The 16,948-nt window shown below is 40.2% G+C and overlaps 1 protein-coding gene across 5 annotated transcripts in view; it reads left to right on the top strand.

The window, feature by feature from the left end:
* Positions 1-16,948, top strand: part of FAM193A (family with sequence similarity 193 member A) — a 104,451-nt gene that overhangs the window by 7,270 nt on the left and 80,233 nt on the right. For 4 of the 5 annotated variants that reach the window (XM_090139738.1, XM_090139737.1, XM_090139735.1 and 1 more), the window contains exon 1: positions 10,832-12,993. The exons of the other annotated variant lie outside the window; for it this stretch is intronic. In XM_090139738.1, the coding sequence (XP_089995864.1) occupies positions 12,052-12,993 (942 nt within the window). In that variant the 5' untranslated portion in view covers positions 10,832-12,051. Of the gene's footprint in view, positions 1-10,831; positions 12,994-16,948 lie in introns of those variants that run through there. 5 annotated transcript variants of the gene reach the window in all.

The raw sequence follows: 16,948 nt of genomic DNA, 5'->3' as shown, positions 1-16,948 counted from the left end.
TCTTCTAGATGCTAATTATGCCTATGCTATCCAAAGTGTTGGTTAAATGATGCCTTGCAGCACAATGTCAGTTATGTCAGCATTTACCCGTAAGTCAGTTGTTGCTCATTTTGGAAATTAGAGCTGCTCTGCTTAAAAATTAAAGCAGAATCAAACAGTGTAGAGACAATGGTTGGTTTATTTCCCAGATCTGTGCATATGCTGAAAAGGTAAGTTTTCTAAATAATGTGTATAAAATCATGCATGTGTAACTCTACTGATTGGTATTGGTTTACTAAACACTAGTTGATATATTCCCCATAGTAAATAAATACAATAGTTGTCCTGTGAGTCTGTAAAGGGCTCCATGGACCCATAGCAATGTGTAGCTTCTTAATTAGGAATGTAAACACTATCAGCTTAAGTCTGCACTAGGGCTTTTAGCACTTAGACTTCTGTGGCCAGCAGTGAAATAATTGAGAGATGTTTTTGTTTACTTTTCTTTTTCTTCTACCCCTTAAGGTCTGCTAACTCACCTTCTTTAGGAAATCTGCAGGCACGGTAGAGGTAACCATTGAAATTATTCCCCAAACAGGGTATTGGAGATTAAAGGATAGAATAGTAGGCATGTTCCTTTATGGAAGCCTTAGGATGCTGACAGTGGTGGGAATCCCATTTAGTTGATAATACTCAGCTCTTGGGGACAAAAACAGATGTGGCAAACTGTGTTAGGACCACCCATTTCGTGAGGTGGCCTTTGTATAAAATTGGATTTGTGGTAGTAATCTGTCTCTCAGGTGGACTTGGCACAGGTTTGCAATAGCATGGCTGTCTAGCTGGTGTGGAATAGCCCTAAATGATCTTCTTGTACTGCCATTACCACCACTAACAACTGTTTAGGAGTTGTGAACCTGGGTACATATCAAAGAGACCAAGTTCTAAATAAGACCCAGAAACAGCATCTTGATGCAATTTGTGTATAGCAAAATATTCCCATCTCAGGGATTGGTTTTGGGGTTTGTTGGCATACTGCTTATCCCCATCTGTCAGAAGAAATGGATAGCAATTACAGGTCTGGTAAGTTAAGGGAAGCACAAGTCTGTTTTGTGGTTAGTGAATGAGGAAGGAAAGAATAAGACTAAAATGGTATTTCTTTTTCTCCTGTGTGCCGTGGGAGAAGAGTTCATTTGGATGAGGAGAGAGAACTGTAAAAGAGCAAACATTATTGATGTTACATGAAAAGAAGCTTAGCCTTTTGAGATACATGAATGAGTCAAGGAAGGAAGGACTCTCAAACATCAGCTGGGCACGACTTTATGTAACCTGCTTCTATTGAACTTGACTAATAAGGTTTTTTTTAAACATATCACTAATGACAAACACTCAAAACCTACGAAGGACATGGCCAAAACTTAATTATATTGGCATTGTAAAGTGACACAAAGAAGGCAGCCCGGTGTATCCCAGTTATGGAGGAAGTCCATTAATGCAAGCTGCGAGTTTTCAAAATACGCTTTTCTTTTTTAATTAAAACACACCTTGTTTGTAGCACTGGAATTTGGAGAGTGCATTAAAAGTAATGTGCGTGTAATGTTTTGCAGAGTGCTGTGAGGCTTTACCTTGACTCCTGTTCTGCATGAAGCTTTGTACTGTCAGGCTGTTAGTGGCAGCTCCTCACAAACAAAAGAAGCAGTTTTAAGCAGAGGTGCCAGACTTGAATGCACGCTGCCACCCGCTTCTTGTCTTTGATGCTTCTTTCAAAGAGAAGCAGGGCACACAGCTGCGTGTTGGTGCCGTTGGTGTTGGTGTGCTGACTGTGGTCATTGCAAACTTTTTGCTTTCTTCTGTATTTTGGGACTAAAGTAGTTTTGCTTTTCAACTACGATTTTTCTTCCTGCATACAGGAATGGTAGCAGTAGCTCTCAGGGCAGAACTCTTTCAAGGCTGTGAAGGTGGTGCTACAGCTGAGATGTACACAAATGTTCTTCAGTTATTTCTTAGTATTATGTGGTAGCTGTTTATTTTTCCTTTTATTTCTTTTTCTCCCTTTGGCCTAGTTGCAGCAAACTAACAGTAATTTTAGAGATACTTGGAATTAATGGAGTTACCATAGCAAACTTTGGTTTGGATGTGACTTATAAAAAGTTAGGGAACCTCTTTCGAGTTCTGTAACCTTATCACAGAAGCATCCATTAGTTGGCTGCTTCACACTTGTAGAGAGTGTCCCACAAAGTAGGATGTCCAGGAGACTCTGCATTTGGATAACCCTAATGCTGATGTGAGGCCAGAAACTTTCACGGACAGATGCATGAGTGAGCCTGCATGCATGCTCATATGTGTGCATGTAGGTATCTCAGCTCTGTAAACATGGCATTCTTGAACGTGGATTGATGATGTTGCTCTCAGTGTGTAGTTGTGAACCATTGTTTGTGTGCTTGTAAATACTTTTGCATTAGGAGAACGTGTATGTATGTGAGCGTGAAGGCTGCTCTAGTCCTAAGTAAATGTTTGAAGATATTTTCTTTTAACACTGAGTTGCATTGTGAAGCCAGTCATTTGAGAGCACAAGTTTGCCTGAAAAAGCAGATCAGAGCCGCAGTACAATTTTGCCAGCCTTTAGTGTTTAATTGGTATGGAGTTAATGACCAAAAGATTTCTTAATTGCAGTAATGCTTCCAGGCTGCTTATCTTCAATAAGCCGCTACCACAACAGATGGCAGGTTAGTGGTTTAGCTGAGGTTGACTGGAAGTTTTTCACCACTTGATTGGCCATAACTTATGTGTGTGACTATAGAAAGTCATAGTTGAGAGCAGAATCTTCATTGAAATAGATATCAGATGAATTTTTTATTGTTTTTTATTTTTTTTTATTTTTTGTCACTCAGCTTCTGTACTGTCAGAAGGAACTTCATCTGTGTGATCATCTGTATTTCATCTTTGCTTCTTTTTCCTGGCTATTCCCGTGGTTCGTCTCCACTGACTGTGATTCTGTGCTCCTTGTCACAGGCTCTGTGGGGAATTGTACCGGTGTGTGCTGTGATTTGAGGCAGCTCAGAGCAGTGGGCCGGGGCTGGTGGGGCTTTCTGTTAGTGCTGTGCTGGCTGAGAGGCTGAAACGCAAGAGGAGGAATGGACAAACTAAAGCTTTCATGATGTATAGGTACACATTACTTCAAACAAACAAAACCACAACAATCTACATTTTCAATGTAAAAAGGTAATTTATTTCTGTCCTGGAAGCTACCATTCTTGTACACTTTTCTCTCCTAGCTTGAATTTTGAAACCTTAAGTAGGAGAGGCAGGAACTTTGTACTGAGGAGCACTGCATTGTAATGAAGTTAAATATTAATTACTATCTAATGTTTTAGGAAGGGCTGTTGCTGGCCACCCAACATACTGACTGCTTTTGAGAGTTATGGGCGAAATCATGGCCTTAATGATGTGTATTTTCAATACTACGTCTGTTGCATTTCTTTAAACCTGACTGGCATATGTTTTATGAAAATGAAGGGGGATAATCTTTTGTAGATGTTTCAAGTTCTTCTGGGCCTATATTTCCATTTATTTAATCTATTTTCAGTTTACACTATTGCTTATAACTGTTCCATATCCACGCTTTACCTTTTGAACTTCATGGTAGCTGAATGGGCAGCTTTGCTGCTGGTCTGGAGTAGCTGCTTACTCTGAAAATGCTTTGCTACAATCTTACCCAAATGCTTGTCTTCAGTGTTACTCGGTAAGAAAGATACTGTTGCTGAATAGTTGGGAGGTGCAGTGGTTCGTGGCTGTGGGTCTTGGAGGCTTTCTCGTTAAATAGCCCTTTAGAATCTGAGGTTTTGTTCTTGCAAGGTATTTTTATATTGCGACAGAATTCCTTTCAAGTTCCTTTTTCATAATCCAAGCTTACTAGACTCTCAATAACTCTCAATGGGAGCTCAGGCTGCTGGATAAGCTTTTGGTTCCTTCTGCACTTACAAAACTATCTTCCCGTTTCATACCAGGGCTGAATGTAATGTTCCAGAATCTATCTGTGCTGTAAGATCTTAATTTCAAGTTTCATTCTCTCTTATCTCATTCATTTCTCCCTCTCCTGGCCAATGGAGGCAGCATTGGTTACACTTGTCAGCTGTTTGCCTGTCTGTTCTCATAATGACCTTATTGATGGAGATGCCACAACCTCACCACACAGCTTATTTTTGTCCTGAAATGCTTTAGTGTTAGTTTTCTGCTGTCCAATCTGACTCTCCCTTTCTGCAATTCAACTACTTCATTGCTTGTTCTGTTTGAGAACTGGCTGTTCCTGCAGTAAGCTGGGTGTCCCTGCTTCCTTCAACCCTTCCTGGCAGGTAATATTGCATGGATGTCATATTTGTTCTCTTGTAGTGTTTCTCCATGCTGTTTGTGTCTGCCTTGAAGAAACTGCTCAGGGTGAGTTGCAGTTCTCCATCTAAGACTTTCTGGAGCAGTATTAGGTGGAAGGATTATGTCATGTGTCACATAAGCTATATGTCCCATTGTAGTATTAGCCTTTTTCCAAGTCTGACCTTGCTGACTCCCATGCATATATCTATTCACAGCCGTTCTATCCAATATTTTTGCCTGTTAAACAGTTTCCTGAGTAAGGCTGTCAAAAACTTGATTAATCAAGTCAATCATCACACTTCCCCCTTCCCCCCTCCCCCCCCTTGTGTAAGTCTGTCATGGAAAAAAAGATGTACTAATTTGTCAGTGCTTGCTTTCAACAAAACCAGAGTGGTGCTCCTCTTCTCAGCATCATCAAAGTGTTTAACAGTAATAGGTTCAGTATACTTACCTGACTTTTCTGGGAACTGAGGCAAGGCAGAGTTGTTCCCCAGGTGTTTGTCCTTCTTATTCCTTCTTTTTATTTATTTAGTTAGTTAGTTGGTTTGTTCCTTTTAAAGAAAGGGTCTATGTTCACCTTAATCTAAACTTCTGGTATCTTGGGCATCCTCTGAGTTTTTGAAGATGGTGGTATTGATTTCAAGATGACTTGGAGGGCTTCCTGAGCAATTCGGTTGAATGTTATCAGTTGAAGCCAACTTCAGGAGGAAAAAAGCAAAAACAAAACCAAAAAGCCACATGATATGGCTGTTTCCATAGGCTGACTTTGAGTGGATATTTTTCCTCATTTGTTGGCACTGATTGTGCAAGTCATGTACTCACTGCAGTCCTCCTTCTGTAGTGAGGATCTATTCTTCTGAAATATGTTTTTCCTCTTCAGTAATGGACAGATTCTTTCTCATTATTACTAATGTACTCAGCGTAGCAGCCTCAAACTGAGAACTATTTCATTTTGTGCCTTCAGCCTTTTTGATTTGTCCCCTCCATCCTCTTGCTCTTGTTATACATGTTATTCATTTTCTCCGTGCTTTTTCTGAATCATTTTTCTCCTGCTCTGTTTTCTGTTCTCTTGTTGTGCTTGGTTGTCTTGACTTTGTATTTTTCATGCCTTTTGAGTCTTAGCTCTTCCCTGCCTTAGAGTTATCTTCTCTGAGTTCTTATTTAATGATATTAAATCTGAGTTTGTTTCTTGCTGTTCTTTTTTCCTTTCCGTCTTCAATAACCATTGACTTTATTGTTGCTTCTAATGAAACTGTCTCTCAGTGTTTACTGTCAACCACTTCTTTCTTGCTGTTTGCAGCTAAAGGAGACTGGTTGCTGTATATGTTTTAAAACAAAAGTCAGCAAGTTCTTCAACTTCTGGTGGAGTTCTGTGTTCTGTTTCCAGCAGGTGCTTAAGTTCTTACTTCCTTGTGAGAAGAGGTCCTGTGCTTTTCTTCAGTCTGCCTTGTGCTCAGGAGAGGTATCATCCACTCATCACTGTTTGGGATGGTGTATAGAAAGCTTGCGGCTTGGTAGTGCTCATGTGCTTTGTGATATTTATATCCTTTAGCTACAAGGCTTAGCATACCTGGGCTTTTGGAAATAGTTTATTTGGTGTTTGTTTCTTCTGTGAACTGATTGTATCCTCTTTCTGCTAGCCTTCCAGCTGGGAATAGACTTTGAGGCAGTAGATCATGGTCCTGACCATGTGCTAGGAAGTCTGTCTCCTTTTCTCATCACCCAGTAGTGTGCACATTGGTAACACTTGTGGGTTGGTTGCTTGTTTCACATTAACTTGGTGTGAATAATCACATTCTCTTAACTTTTTTGGTCTTTTACTGGGTTTCCATTGCTTATCTTGAAACGCTTGTGTTTTGCTTGTGTAAAGAGGAAACTTCTTTACTGCAGTTAGCAAACAGGACAGGCTTCTTTTATGTCTTAATTCCTTGAAATCTTTCTCATTCTTGCTTTTCAGCCTGCGAAGCCTCATCATAGGATCAGAGTAAGCAGTTTCTTTCTGGTACCATATCCAAACACACGGGATTGGGGTTGTCTGCATGATTAATTAGTTCACGTCTGAGTTGTGATATGAAGGGCTGGTTGGGAACTTTCAATTTCAGCCTCTGCTTTCTGCAGGGATGTGTAACTGTTTCTTACCTGTTCCTGATCTGTGTTAGCAGTGTGACCAGTGCCTGCATGAACAAGCAATCAGGAGCAGTAGCTGATGTGATGAGAGAACACTGAACAGATACTGTGAACAAAGTACATATCTGCCTGTAGGTGAAGAAAATACGTATCTGCTTCTCTTAGGAGCTGCTGTAGTGAGTTGCTTGGGGCTGAAGGAGGGCAGACAACAGCTAGAAGAGTGGATGGTGAAGCACACCAGATGTTATGTTTCAGTAGTGTATTTCATTTGGCTATGAGAAAATTAATAAATGATATGATGTATGAATGTACAGTGGACAGCTTGAGCTGGGCAATTTTGGGATAATGAGCTGCAAAGATAAATAGTCTGATATGGATCCTAGCTCAACTTGCAGTTCATTAGCTCTGTGTTCCAAGTAAGGCCTCTAACTGGTTGTTACAATTCCCATGTTAACACTTTGTTGCTGTGTCTTCCATAATTCTGATGATTGTTGTTAAGTCTGGCTATTATTCCAGGGCTCTGCATCTTACTGATACTCATCTTGCAGAATTAAAGGCACCTAGTACCAGAGAACTTTCTCTGCCTTAATTGTCTGTTCCTGTCCAAATACAGCATGTGCCATTTACCTCACAGCTTCATTTCTCTGTTGTGGGGGAAAAGAAATATAACTGTTTTCAAATATTGTATTTCACTGGATCTTCTGAAAATGCTGTTTCTTACGCAAGGCTTTCCTTCATGTCTCAGGAGATCTTGCTGTCAAGAATGAGTGTGGTTAACCCTTTACCAGTGTGCCTGATTAATCAGAGAAGGCCAGTATCTTACACCGCAGTTCCTGTTCTAGGTTGTATCTGCAATTGTATCTCTGAAGCTATCTGGTCAAGTAATTAATTCCTAAATCTTTGTCTTTAGTATTTTAAACTTGCATTTGAGTAAGGGCAACTTATTTTTTGGAGGGAAAGACTGATGTTCTCAGGGGGTTTTGTTTTGCATCAGTCCTCTTAGTTTTATGTATTTTTATTTGAGATTGAAGTATGAACTGCAGATTAAAATCTGATAGCGCTGTCCTAGGGGGAAAAAAAGGCATAGGCATGGTTGGTTCTTGCCAGCTCTGGTTGAGAGATTTCTGTGGTGCTTCAACTACCTGCTCAGAACACTTCTGGCTGTTATACTGGGGAGTGAACAAGTGCTTGAATCATCATTATTGGCTTTTGGTATTTCTTTAGCATGTGCTGCTGTGTATCTGCTATGAAACTGTAGGACATCATTCTACGAGAGGGAAGGCAGAACCTGAGAGAAGGTAGATTGGCTCTGTTGGCTATTAAGTTCTGTTATTCTGTATTCCTGCTGCCATTTCACTTGTGAACTAGGGAACTGCATTTAATGCTTGCAGGGAACTCTTAAGATACAACTAATTAGTGTATTTTAATGAGTAAAAGACATTCTCCTCCTTCTCCTCCCATCATGGCTTAATGTTAAATTTGATTTTATTTCATGCTTTATCTTTCCAATTGTCAATACTTTTACAAAACTTAAGATAGTGAGTGAGCATTTTTGAGGGCTGTGAAGCAGCACTGATACTTTCCAAAGTCTCAAAATGCAGCGCAGTGCATCCTGGAATCGTGTTTCCTTTTAGCAGCCTTTGAGATGAGCTCAAACCATTAGTGTAGGCAAATCCTTTTGCCCATTCACTTCCAAATCGTGGTAAAGAATTAATCTCAGAGTGTTTGCTTGCAAATACAGCAGGAGATGCTTGAAACCTGAGTTATTTAATGCTCTTTTAAGATGAGGAATGTTTTGTTTGGAGGTAGCTAGTGACTGAAAAACTTTGACAATTGGAAGTGTGAAGTGTAATGGTGGGAAGAACTTAAGATGAAAGAAAGACAAAGTTATCAGTATGAATGGTAAAGTATGGGCATATGCAGTCATAGTACTTAAAATAAAATAAATAAAAACAAGAAAAAAAACGATTTCTAATATTTGCTTTTCAATTTCCATGCAGTATCCCAGATGGATGCAATACAAAATTTGGAGAAAATAATGAAATTAATTGCTGCTGTCTTTGATTGAATGTTCGTATTCAGCCAAGTAATTGATAGCACACAGGCATACTGTAGTTTCTTGGCTGCACAGCTTAAGAGCTGAGAGCCTCATGCTGCCATTCGTTGGGTTTTGTTGGAAAAGGCTTTTTGTTGTTGTTTTTTTTTTTTTAAGTCAGGAAAAGAGCTAAGATATAATCACAAACTGGATGAGCGCAAACTTATGTCATGGTTTGTGGCCTTCTGGTTGGTATGGCATTTCTACTTCAAAACTCAGGGTTTTGATTCTTCCTGTCACTGCAAAGGAACAGTGAACGTGAAGACATCTCATCATTTTGTTTAAGTAAGCTGTAATATTTCTATGCTAAATTCCATTTTCACTTGTTCTCTCTCATTAAACTTAAGCACAGATCTTTATGACCAAGATTAATGTTTTGTTTTTGTTCTGAAAGTGAGGTTTTTCTTCTGTTTGTGATGCTGCAGGAAAATGGCTCATAGGCTGAGGCTGTCCGATTGGACGGAGTGATGCTGTTGTTTAAAAAGGGAAACTTGACAGTTGGAAAAAACTACTTACTGTTGTCCCCCAAGGGCAATATCTCTCATCTGTTGCAGTGCAGTATGAATTTCACTATGGTAGATAATATTTCGCTAGTACGTGTTTATGGTTTTAAACCTGGTATCAATTATCATTCTGAGACTTTAAGCTCTCTTGTGAGCTGAGGCGGATGGCTTTGGGCTCAAAGGAAGGGGAAGACAAGATCAGACCTGCAAGCAGGAGGTGTTTCTCATAGCATCCAGGACCTCTTGCTTTCTCCTGTAGTGATCCTTCCCTTCTGAAAGGCAGTTAACCATTAACCACGGGAGGCTTGGGGCAGCACTGCTCACCCTGCCATTAATAGCCGTTGCTTGGAAGCCTGCATCCTCCTCTGGGAAGGACATGAGCTGGGCTGCAGGGGCGGGAGGGCTGTGTCTTCTCTATAGCTTTTATCTTTTGGTCCTGGAAAGCTGTTGGTTATTAATTACTGTTGCAGCTGTAAATGGGTATGTGCCTGGTGGGTTCAGGGAACTGTGGTAACGCTGTGAACTTGTGTTTCTGTTGCCTTGGAAGAAAACATGAAACTTTCAGTGAAGTTTCTAAAGAGCATAGTGTCTTGGGTTTAAAAAAAAAAAAAAGTTAAAAAGCTTTCAGATGATATAGGATGAACAGACAGTTTTGATGCAAGTGTGGGCATGTATCATGTAACCTACCTAGACAGACAGACCTTCGTGCTTGCAGTGCTGAAGGCACCTATGTACAGATGGATGCACAGAATTTATTTTGTTACAGTAACTCCATCAAGTAGCCCGGGCCTTGAGTCTATGACTCGTAATAGTATCCAAAGGAGGATGGTTATTTTGTATCTGGCTGTGAATTCTTCCTGAATACCAGCTCTCCTGACTGCTGGGCAGGAAAGATTGTGATGGTGCTCCTGACTTCCAAAGGCCTGCTTTTTAACTTTGCAGCTTCTCTGAAGGAATAAACAGTTCATCAGATGGCAGTGTCTGAATACATAATGAAAGAAAAAGAAGTGATGGAGAATAAGGAAACGTAACAAAATATGGTAATTCTTTTGAGCCTGTGTGAATTCCGGTTTATATCATTTACTTCTTGCAATCCTGAAATAGGGTTTTTGCTTTGGTCCTATTAATAGGTCATTTCCTTTGAAAAAGCCTCCAAGCAGAAATTAATTCAGGAAGATCCTTGGCCTTTGTTAGACAAATTTCACATGGTAGGCAGTACTTAAATATTTTTAAGTACAACTTACGTAGGCTTGCTTGTATTGATGGAATTCAACTTAGATTGTCTACAGATTTAGGCAGCACTTCAAGTAGGATCTGGATACTTGATTCTACAATGCAGCTGTGTATTTAGTTTGTGTGGGTTTTTTTGTTGTTTGTTTTTTTTCCTTGGGACAGTATTTGATAGTGATTAGTTATCACATCAAACTTAAGAAAAAGAGAAGATTATTGCTGTGCTTGACATGAGAATGAATAATACCCATCTATAAGTTTCAGAGAATTAATAGTGCAGGTATGCATCACTGAGATTAGTTTCCAAGGAATACATTTCTCCTTGTTTAATAAATGAAAACAAATGTAAAACTGCAGTATAATGTTTCTAAATTTCCAGCTTCAAAGTTAAATGGTTGCTGGTCATGGTATTATGCAAGTCTGATCTATATCCAAGTACCTTTAAAATTCTTCTTTATGAATGCTTCTTATTCTTGTAGATATCATAGCTTTTTTCTTTAGGTGCTAACATTTTCCTGTTGTTAGGAAGTTCAAGAGTTATAGTTCCAACAAGTGCTCATTTCCCGAAGGATGTAATTCAGATTGATTCAGCTAAAAGAGAAATCAAGAGTGCAGGAGGAAGAACTCTAAAATACAGACATGGCTCCTTTAAAGCTTTGTACAAGATGGGGATATCAACATTCTTTTGAAAGTACAGCTTCACTGTTGCCTGTTGTAGATACTGTTTAAGACGGGGAGGGGAAAAAGGAAACCACCAAACCTTTCCTAGAACACTTCCAGAATTCTTACAGTGTAGCTCATGTCATTTAAGATGACTGTTTCTGAGCATATCGTTTTGTCAAGGTTTGATGGATTTGTGGTTTGTGAATTTAAGAGGCTGCTGAGAGTTGAGTCTGTTCTGATTACTGTGTTTAGAAATGTTATATCTTGACTCTGACCTGCAGGAAAAAAAAATGCATCTGGTTAATAAACAATTCTGTGTATGTTCACAGGAAGTGTGTGTCATGGTTTTGTGATTTTTGGTTTTCGGTATTCCACATCATAACATCATGTGGGGCAGTGGGAGTTTAACTGTTGGTGCTCAAGCTCTGGGTACCTGCCTGGAAGAGAAGAACAACTACATTCCCCAGGGGACTTTGCGGTCACAGGGAGTCTCGAGATACAACTCCTGGCAAGGTCACCTGATGCACTCTTCTTAGCCTGCTCTTCGTTGGCTCTCCTCCATTTTTCCTCCCTGCTGCTCAACTGGACTGCGCATCTCGCCTCAGCTCTCCGCGTTGTGGTGAGGCCTACCCACCTTTCGGACATTCTCTCTCTCATTATATTTGATTTATTAGCTTCAAATTTAATTATATTGTATTATAGCGTGTTATCTTGCATTCTGATAGTATATTTAGTAAATTAGTTTGTTTCTCCTCAGCTCGTTGCCGCTGTTTTTAATTATTTTGGGGTCCCCTGTTCCCTTTTTCCGGAGGCGCAGATCTGCGGATCCCTCCGCCCCGCTAGTCACGGAACTGGGCCGAACCAGCCCGTAAAACGTTGACATTTTTGGTGGAGAATGCGGGCAAAAGCTGCTTTTTAGTTTTTTAGAATGAATCTCTCTCTGCTCTCGGAGAGTTTCGTTGGGAAAGTTTATCTTTTTCACAGGTGCTCACTGAGAACTTGACCTTGAAAGTCTAGGCGGACTGCCAATACTCTGGGATATTTGTAAACTTTGAGCACTGCTATCTTGTTTTTGTAAAGAAAGAGAAAAAAATGATTCTGCTTTCTCTTTTAAACCTGTTTGCAGAGGGAGCTGCTAATTTTACAGAACTTGGGATTTTTAAGCAGGCTCCCAGTCTCTCCTTTGAATCCTTTATGCAGTTCTTGAATGCTCACCTGATCATGTTGTCAATCTCCCTGAATGTTCTTCTCATCATTTCACTCAGTATTTGTATTTATCATATTTTGAGGAAGCCTTCCCCAAAACTAGAGAATACTGAGTGGCAGGGAGTGTGGAGAGGCTTGGGAGAGACTTTAGAGAGATGGACATCTTCGTTGTCATGGAACTTCACTCCTGAACACCTGAAAGACCATGAGAGCTTAAACGCATACTTGAAACAGGAATGTTGCGGCTCAGGCAGATCTGAGGAGGCACAAATGATTTGGGGCCTAGCTAATGCGTATCGGGCCTTATTCAGTAGTATCCCAGAGAGGGAGAGAGTTTGTGAAATTGAGAGAGAGTGTCTGAGAGCTGAAAGGGAGAGTTTGCAGGAGAGACTCCAAGCAGAGAGGGAGAATCCCCAGGCTGAGCGAAAGAGTCTCCTGGTCAAGGGAAAAGACCTCCAATCTCAACGAGATGCCCTCCAAATCGAGGGAGACTCCCTGCAATCCAAACTCGACACTCTCCAATCTGAACGGGACATTGTCCAAACTGAGCGAGACACCCTTCAATCTGAACTAAATGCTCTCATTATTGAAAAAGACAGACTCCAAGCCGAGCTGGAGGGTGAGAGCATTGGAACTGATCAACCTGATCAACCACAGGAGGCACCACAATTGATATCAGTTGCTCCTGTGAGAGGACGGAAAATGAAACAAATCTTGATTCAGTTAGAAGAGAAGAAAGAGGAGCAAAAAGGTCCAGAGGAGTGGCTCCAAGATCCAGGAGAAGCACCACTGAGTCCAGAGGAGGGACCCTCAGCTCTCCGCGTTGTGGTGAGGCCTACCCACCTTTCGGACATTCTCTCTCTCATTATATTTGATTTATTAGCTTCAAATTTAATTATATTGTATTATAGTGTGTTATCTTGCATTCTGATAGTATATTTAGTAAATTAGTTTGTTTCTCCTCAGCTCGTTGCCGCTGTTTTTAATTATTTTGGGGTCCCCTGTTCCCTTTTTCCGGAGGCGCAGATCTGCGGATCCCTCCGCCCCGCTGGTCACGGAACTGGGCCGAACCAGCCCGTAAACCGTTGACAGTGTGTTTCAGAGGACCTGCATTCTTAAAGGACTTAAAGTTGCAAGGTTTTTTAAAAGCTATTCTGCTTTGTTCAGTGCTGTATTTCCTTCCTGCTGTATTTCTGAGCTTGTTTTTCTTGTGTGTCTCTAAGTCATCTTAAAAGCAAAACAAAACTTTGATTATGTGTATTTTTTACAGTGATTTTTTTTAACCTATGTATTTGATCTGTCAGTTGCTAACAGTGCATGGCTACCAGTTTTCCAAGCAATGGAAAAACAAATGTCTTTAATGTTTCCAAACTATGAATCTTTATGCTGTATGTTGAACAGTGTGGCTGTGTACAGGTTGATTTCCACCTCCCTCCAGCCCAGTCTGGCTGGGTAACTAAGGGCTGAGTTTCAGTAGGAGGTAGGGGTTGCTCATCATTTTGATTTTGGGTATTCCTGCAAGGCAAACTTCAACCTCTGCATTAACTTTTCTGCTAAACCAGAGGGTGTTGGTCTCTCTGAACAAATCCAGTGTATGTCTAGTAATTCAATTTTTTTTCTTTAATATTTTTTCTCTCTGGGCTGCACCTCTGCAGTGATAAATGCTTCAACTGGAAAAAGCATTTCCTTTGTAATTGTTGAAAAGTCTCTTAAAATTTTTCACCTGATGTTGAACATCCTAAGGAACCACTATTGGAGAAGAAGCACAAATTGTATCTGGCATCTTGGGGGTGGGAGAAGGATGCCACTTTGCAGGCGTTTTCAGTCGTTCATGTTTCATGATCTATGTGCAAGGTAGATCAAGTTTTCTTCATAAATCTGCCTCAGCTTGTCAGCTTGTTTGACCTCATTTATCATTGACACGAGTTTATTTTAGGTGTATTCTTTACAAAGCCACGGAGTTAGTATTGTTTACATAAATCCAAGTGACAAGTTTTTAGTAATAGGACTTGTCAAAGGGAAGCCTTCAAAGAACCTGTCTTGCAAGTTAGTCCAATTCTGTAATTTTAATGGATAGATGAAGCACTGTGAGGCCAGCTGGTGTTACTGCATCAGCTAAACAAAAATTGCAATAGAAGTGTCACCAAACTGAAATCTTGCGGAGTTGATAGCGTATGAATAATGTGCATTTGTGAGGAAATTATAAACAAAAAAAAACTATTATATTGGCTAAAGAAGTTTAACTGGGATCACACAAACTTTGTTTTGGTGGGAACATAATTTAAACTGGATAAAAGTCACTTTGCTTGTAGATATTTTTAATGGAAGTGTTTGGATAGTGAGTACCTGATTTGGGGTTAATGTGTGGTTATGTGTTGTCAGGTATATTTCAGACATTTAATAAATTTGCTTTAATATCTTATTCCTAACATGTTGAAATGACACCGTGCTTTACCTTTCAGAGAGTGAAATGAGTGACCTACTTGGCAACAGCCTTGTTAGCTTCTGGAACTGAGTGTTTGGTTTTGTAATTGAGAGCAATACTTGAGCTATCTGCTCAAGTTTTTCTGTCTTCTGCTTGTCTTTACAGACAAAACAAGTGCAAATTCTCTCAAGTTAAATGAATCATCTTTTTGTGATGCCAACATTGTCTCTCTTCCTCCTTCCCCATTACAGCTGATTTCTCGTGCTTAGTGCTTGGGTACATAATTGCCAGTGGCTAAGCAGGATGCAGGGATCTTACCGCAGCTGGCTGGTGTGACTGCAGCAGGTTGGACACCTTGTGACTGCAAAGCACATGTCTGTTCACAGCATCTTAAATCACCATTAGTGCCATACTGCTGGTTGTCATGGCTGGATGATGCATCTTGCAGCTAATGTGCTCTTCTGCCACAAACCTTGTTTTGATTCCTCTTGTTCCCCAAATGTCCTCTATGACCTCGAGGGGTTTCTGCAGTTCCCTTGTGCTACTCCTTGGCTGCCAAGTGGAGATTTGACCATTTCTACTTGAGATCAGTGTGGTGAGATGAGATGTTTGAGCTGTCTGACATGCTATGATATTAATGATTTCTGTTAAGTACTGTAGCTGTTAAATGTAAATGTGCTGTATGTTGGGCTCTAGCATAGGTATGGATTAACTGGACACATTAGCTGTATTGATGTGGAGAGCTTTCTGCCATCTGGAACCGGTGCCAGATTTCTCACTAATGCGCTTGGCAGCTGTTCAACTTCTGGCAATTTCTGTTTCTCCCGCTGCTTAATTATTTCAGAGCTAAGAGATAGTTTGTCTGTATTTGAGAATAACATCGAGATTCGGTGTTTCAAATTTCGGGGTATAACAAGAGAGTCTCCAAAGCCTTATAACTTCCCTTAGAATACTTGCTTCTCCCCAGGATTCATGAATTGAGGTGGATTCATTGTAAAATTGCAAGTAGTCCAGTAGCTGTTGAAGGAATGTGAAGAGGCTGACGTGTCTCACTGACTGATTTATGGTTACGTATTCCTTAATTGGAAAGTTTTTCAATCTCAACAGTTTGGACTGTGCTAGAATAAAGCTCAGAAAGATCACGTAAGACGCTGTGAGTTTGTGCTCTAAATACCGTGCTTGGTAAAATGGATTAGTGGTCTGCACAATTAATCAATTGGCTGAGTTGATATAGATACTTGAATTTTGATTCTCACCACCATATCTGTGCTTTCTCTGGTTTCTATTTATAACTCTGAAATCCTTTGTAGGAACAAAGATCATCTTTTGTGGAAATCCTTCCCATCATTCCTTCTTGGTGCCTTTCAGCTGGTGACTCCTGCAGCTCCTCAGAAATCACTTCCTCTGCCCCCTGCAATGCTGAGGCTCTTTGGCAAGCCAGCATGTGTGAATAAGTGTCACTAAAATGTGTAATTATCACATTCATATCAGGTGTTATAGTATCAGTTTCCAAAGCAAAATGCTGCTACTTCTAAATCAGTGTTGGATACTGTGATATTTTGTTCTTTTATCCCTATGACCAAAACTATTTGCAGGTACTTATTTGTATACAACTTGCCCCCCTTAAAATGAAGCTCAGGACGGTTTCATCACTGTGTCATGCTAAATCATGGTTATGCTTGTAGGAAGGAACCTACAAGCTCTTCACTGTTGGCAGTCACATATTTATACCAATTTGCAAGCTACTCCTTTAAATGCTCTTTGGAATTAAGTCCAAAAGGATTTCTTTTTGTCTAAAACAATAATAATTAATTCTGATAGCTTCCTGAGTTTCATGAGCATTGCTGTGCTAATAAACCTCAAAGTGCGTTATGCATTGCTGATTATTTTCCTGCTTGTTAATTTTGCATTCACCGTGCTTTAGTGCTAGGAAGAATATTTAATCCTCTTTAAATATTATTTTGGTATGGTTTCTTAAAAGGGCTTGACCTCTCAATGCAATATCTCTAGTTATTTAACAAAGGAAAGCGAAATGAAAAGAAAGAAGTATAGATATCTGGTTTCTGTTACAAAAACTTTGCAGTCAAGGGCTTCTTCAGGGTGGGATTTCTGTGACCGTGGACAGGGAGTGGTGGTCATCTCCAGGGAGGTGTATTGATGGTTTACTCCGTGTGTGTGTGTGCATTTACTTGTTTGTTTACAAAATTGAAGGTATAGTGTAATATCGGTTAGCTGCAGAGGTTTTAGTTGCCACTGATAACACTAAGGAACAATGTTTGAAATGGATTGCCAAACAAAATTTGCAAACCTTGTTGTGCCAGAGGTCTGCCCAGCACGCTGTCCTGTCTGACAGTGCTT

Source organism: Phasianus colchicus, chromosome 4 (genome assembly GCF_987193195.1).
Source record: "Phasianus colchicus chromosome 4, bPhaCol1.hap1.1, whole genome shotgun sequence".
Classification (NCBI taxonomy): Eukaryota; Metazoa; Chordata; class Aves; order Galliformes; family Phasianidae; genus Phasianus; species Phasianus colchicus.
The sequence above is the reverse complement of the archived record's forward strand: the minus strand, read 5'-3'. Positions and strand labels throughout refer to the sequence as shown.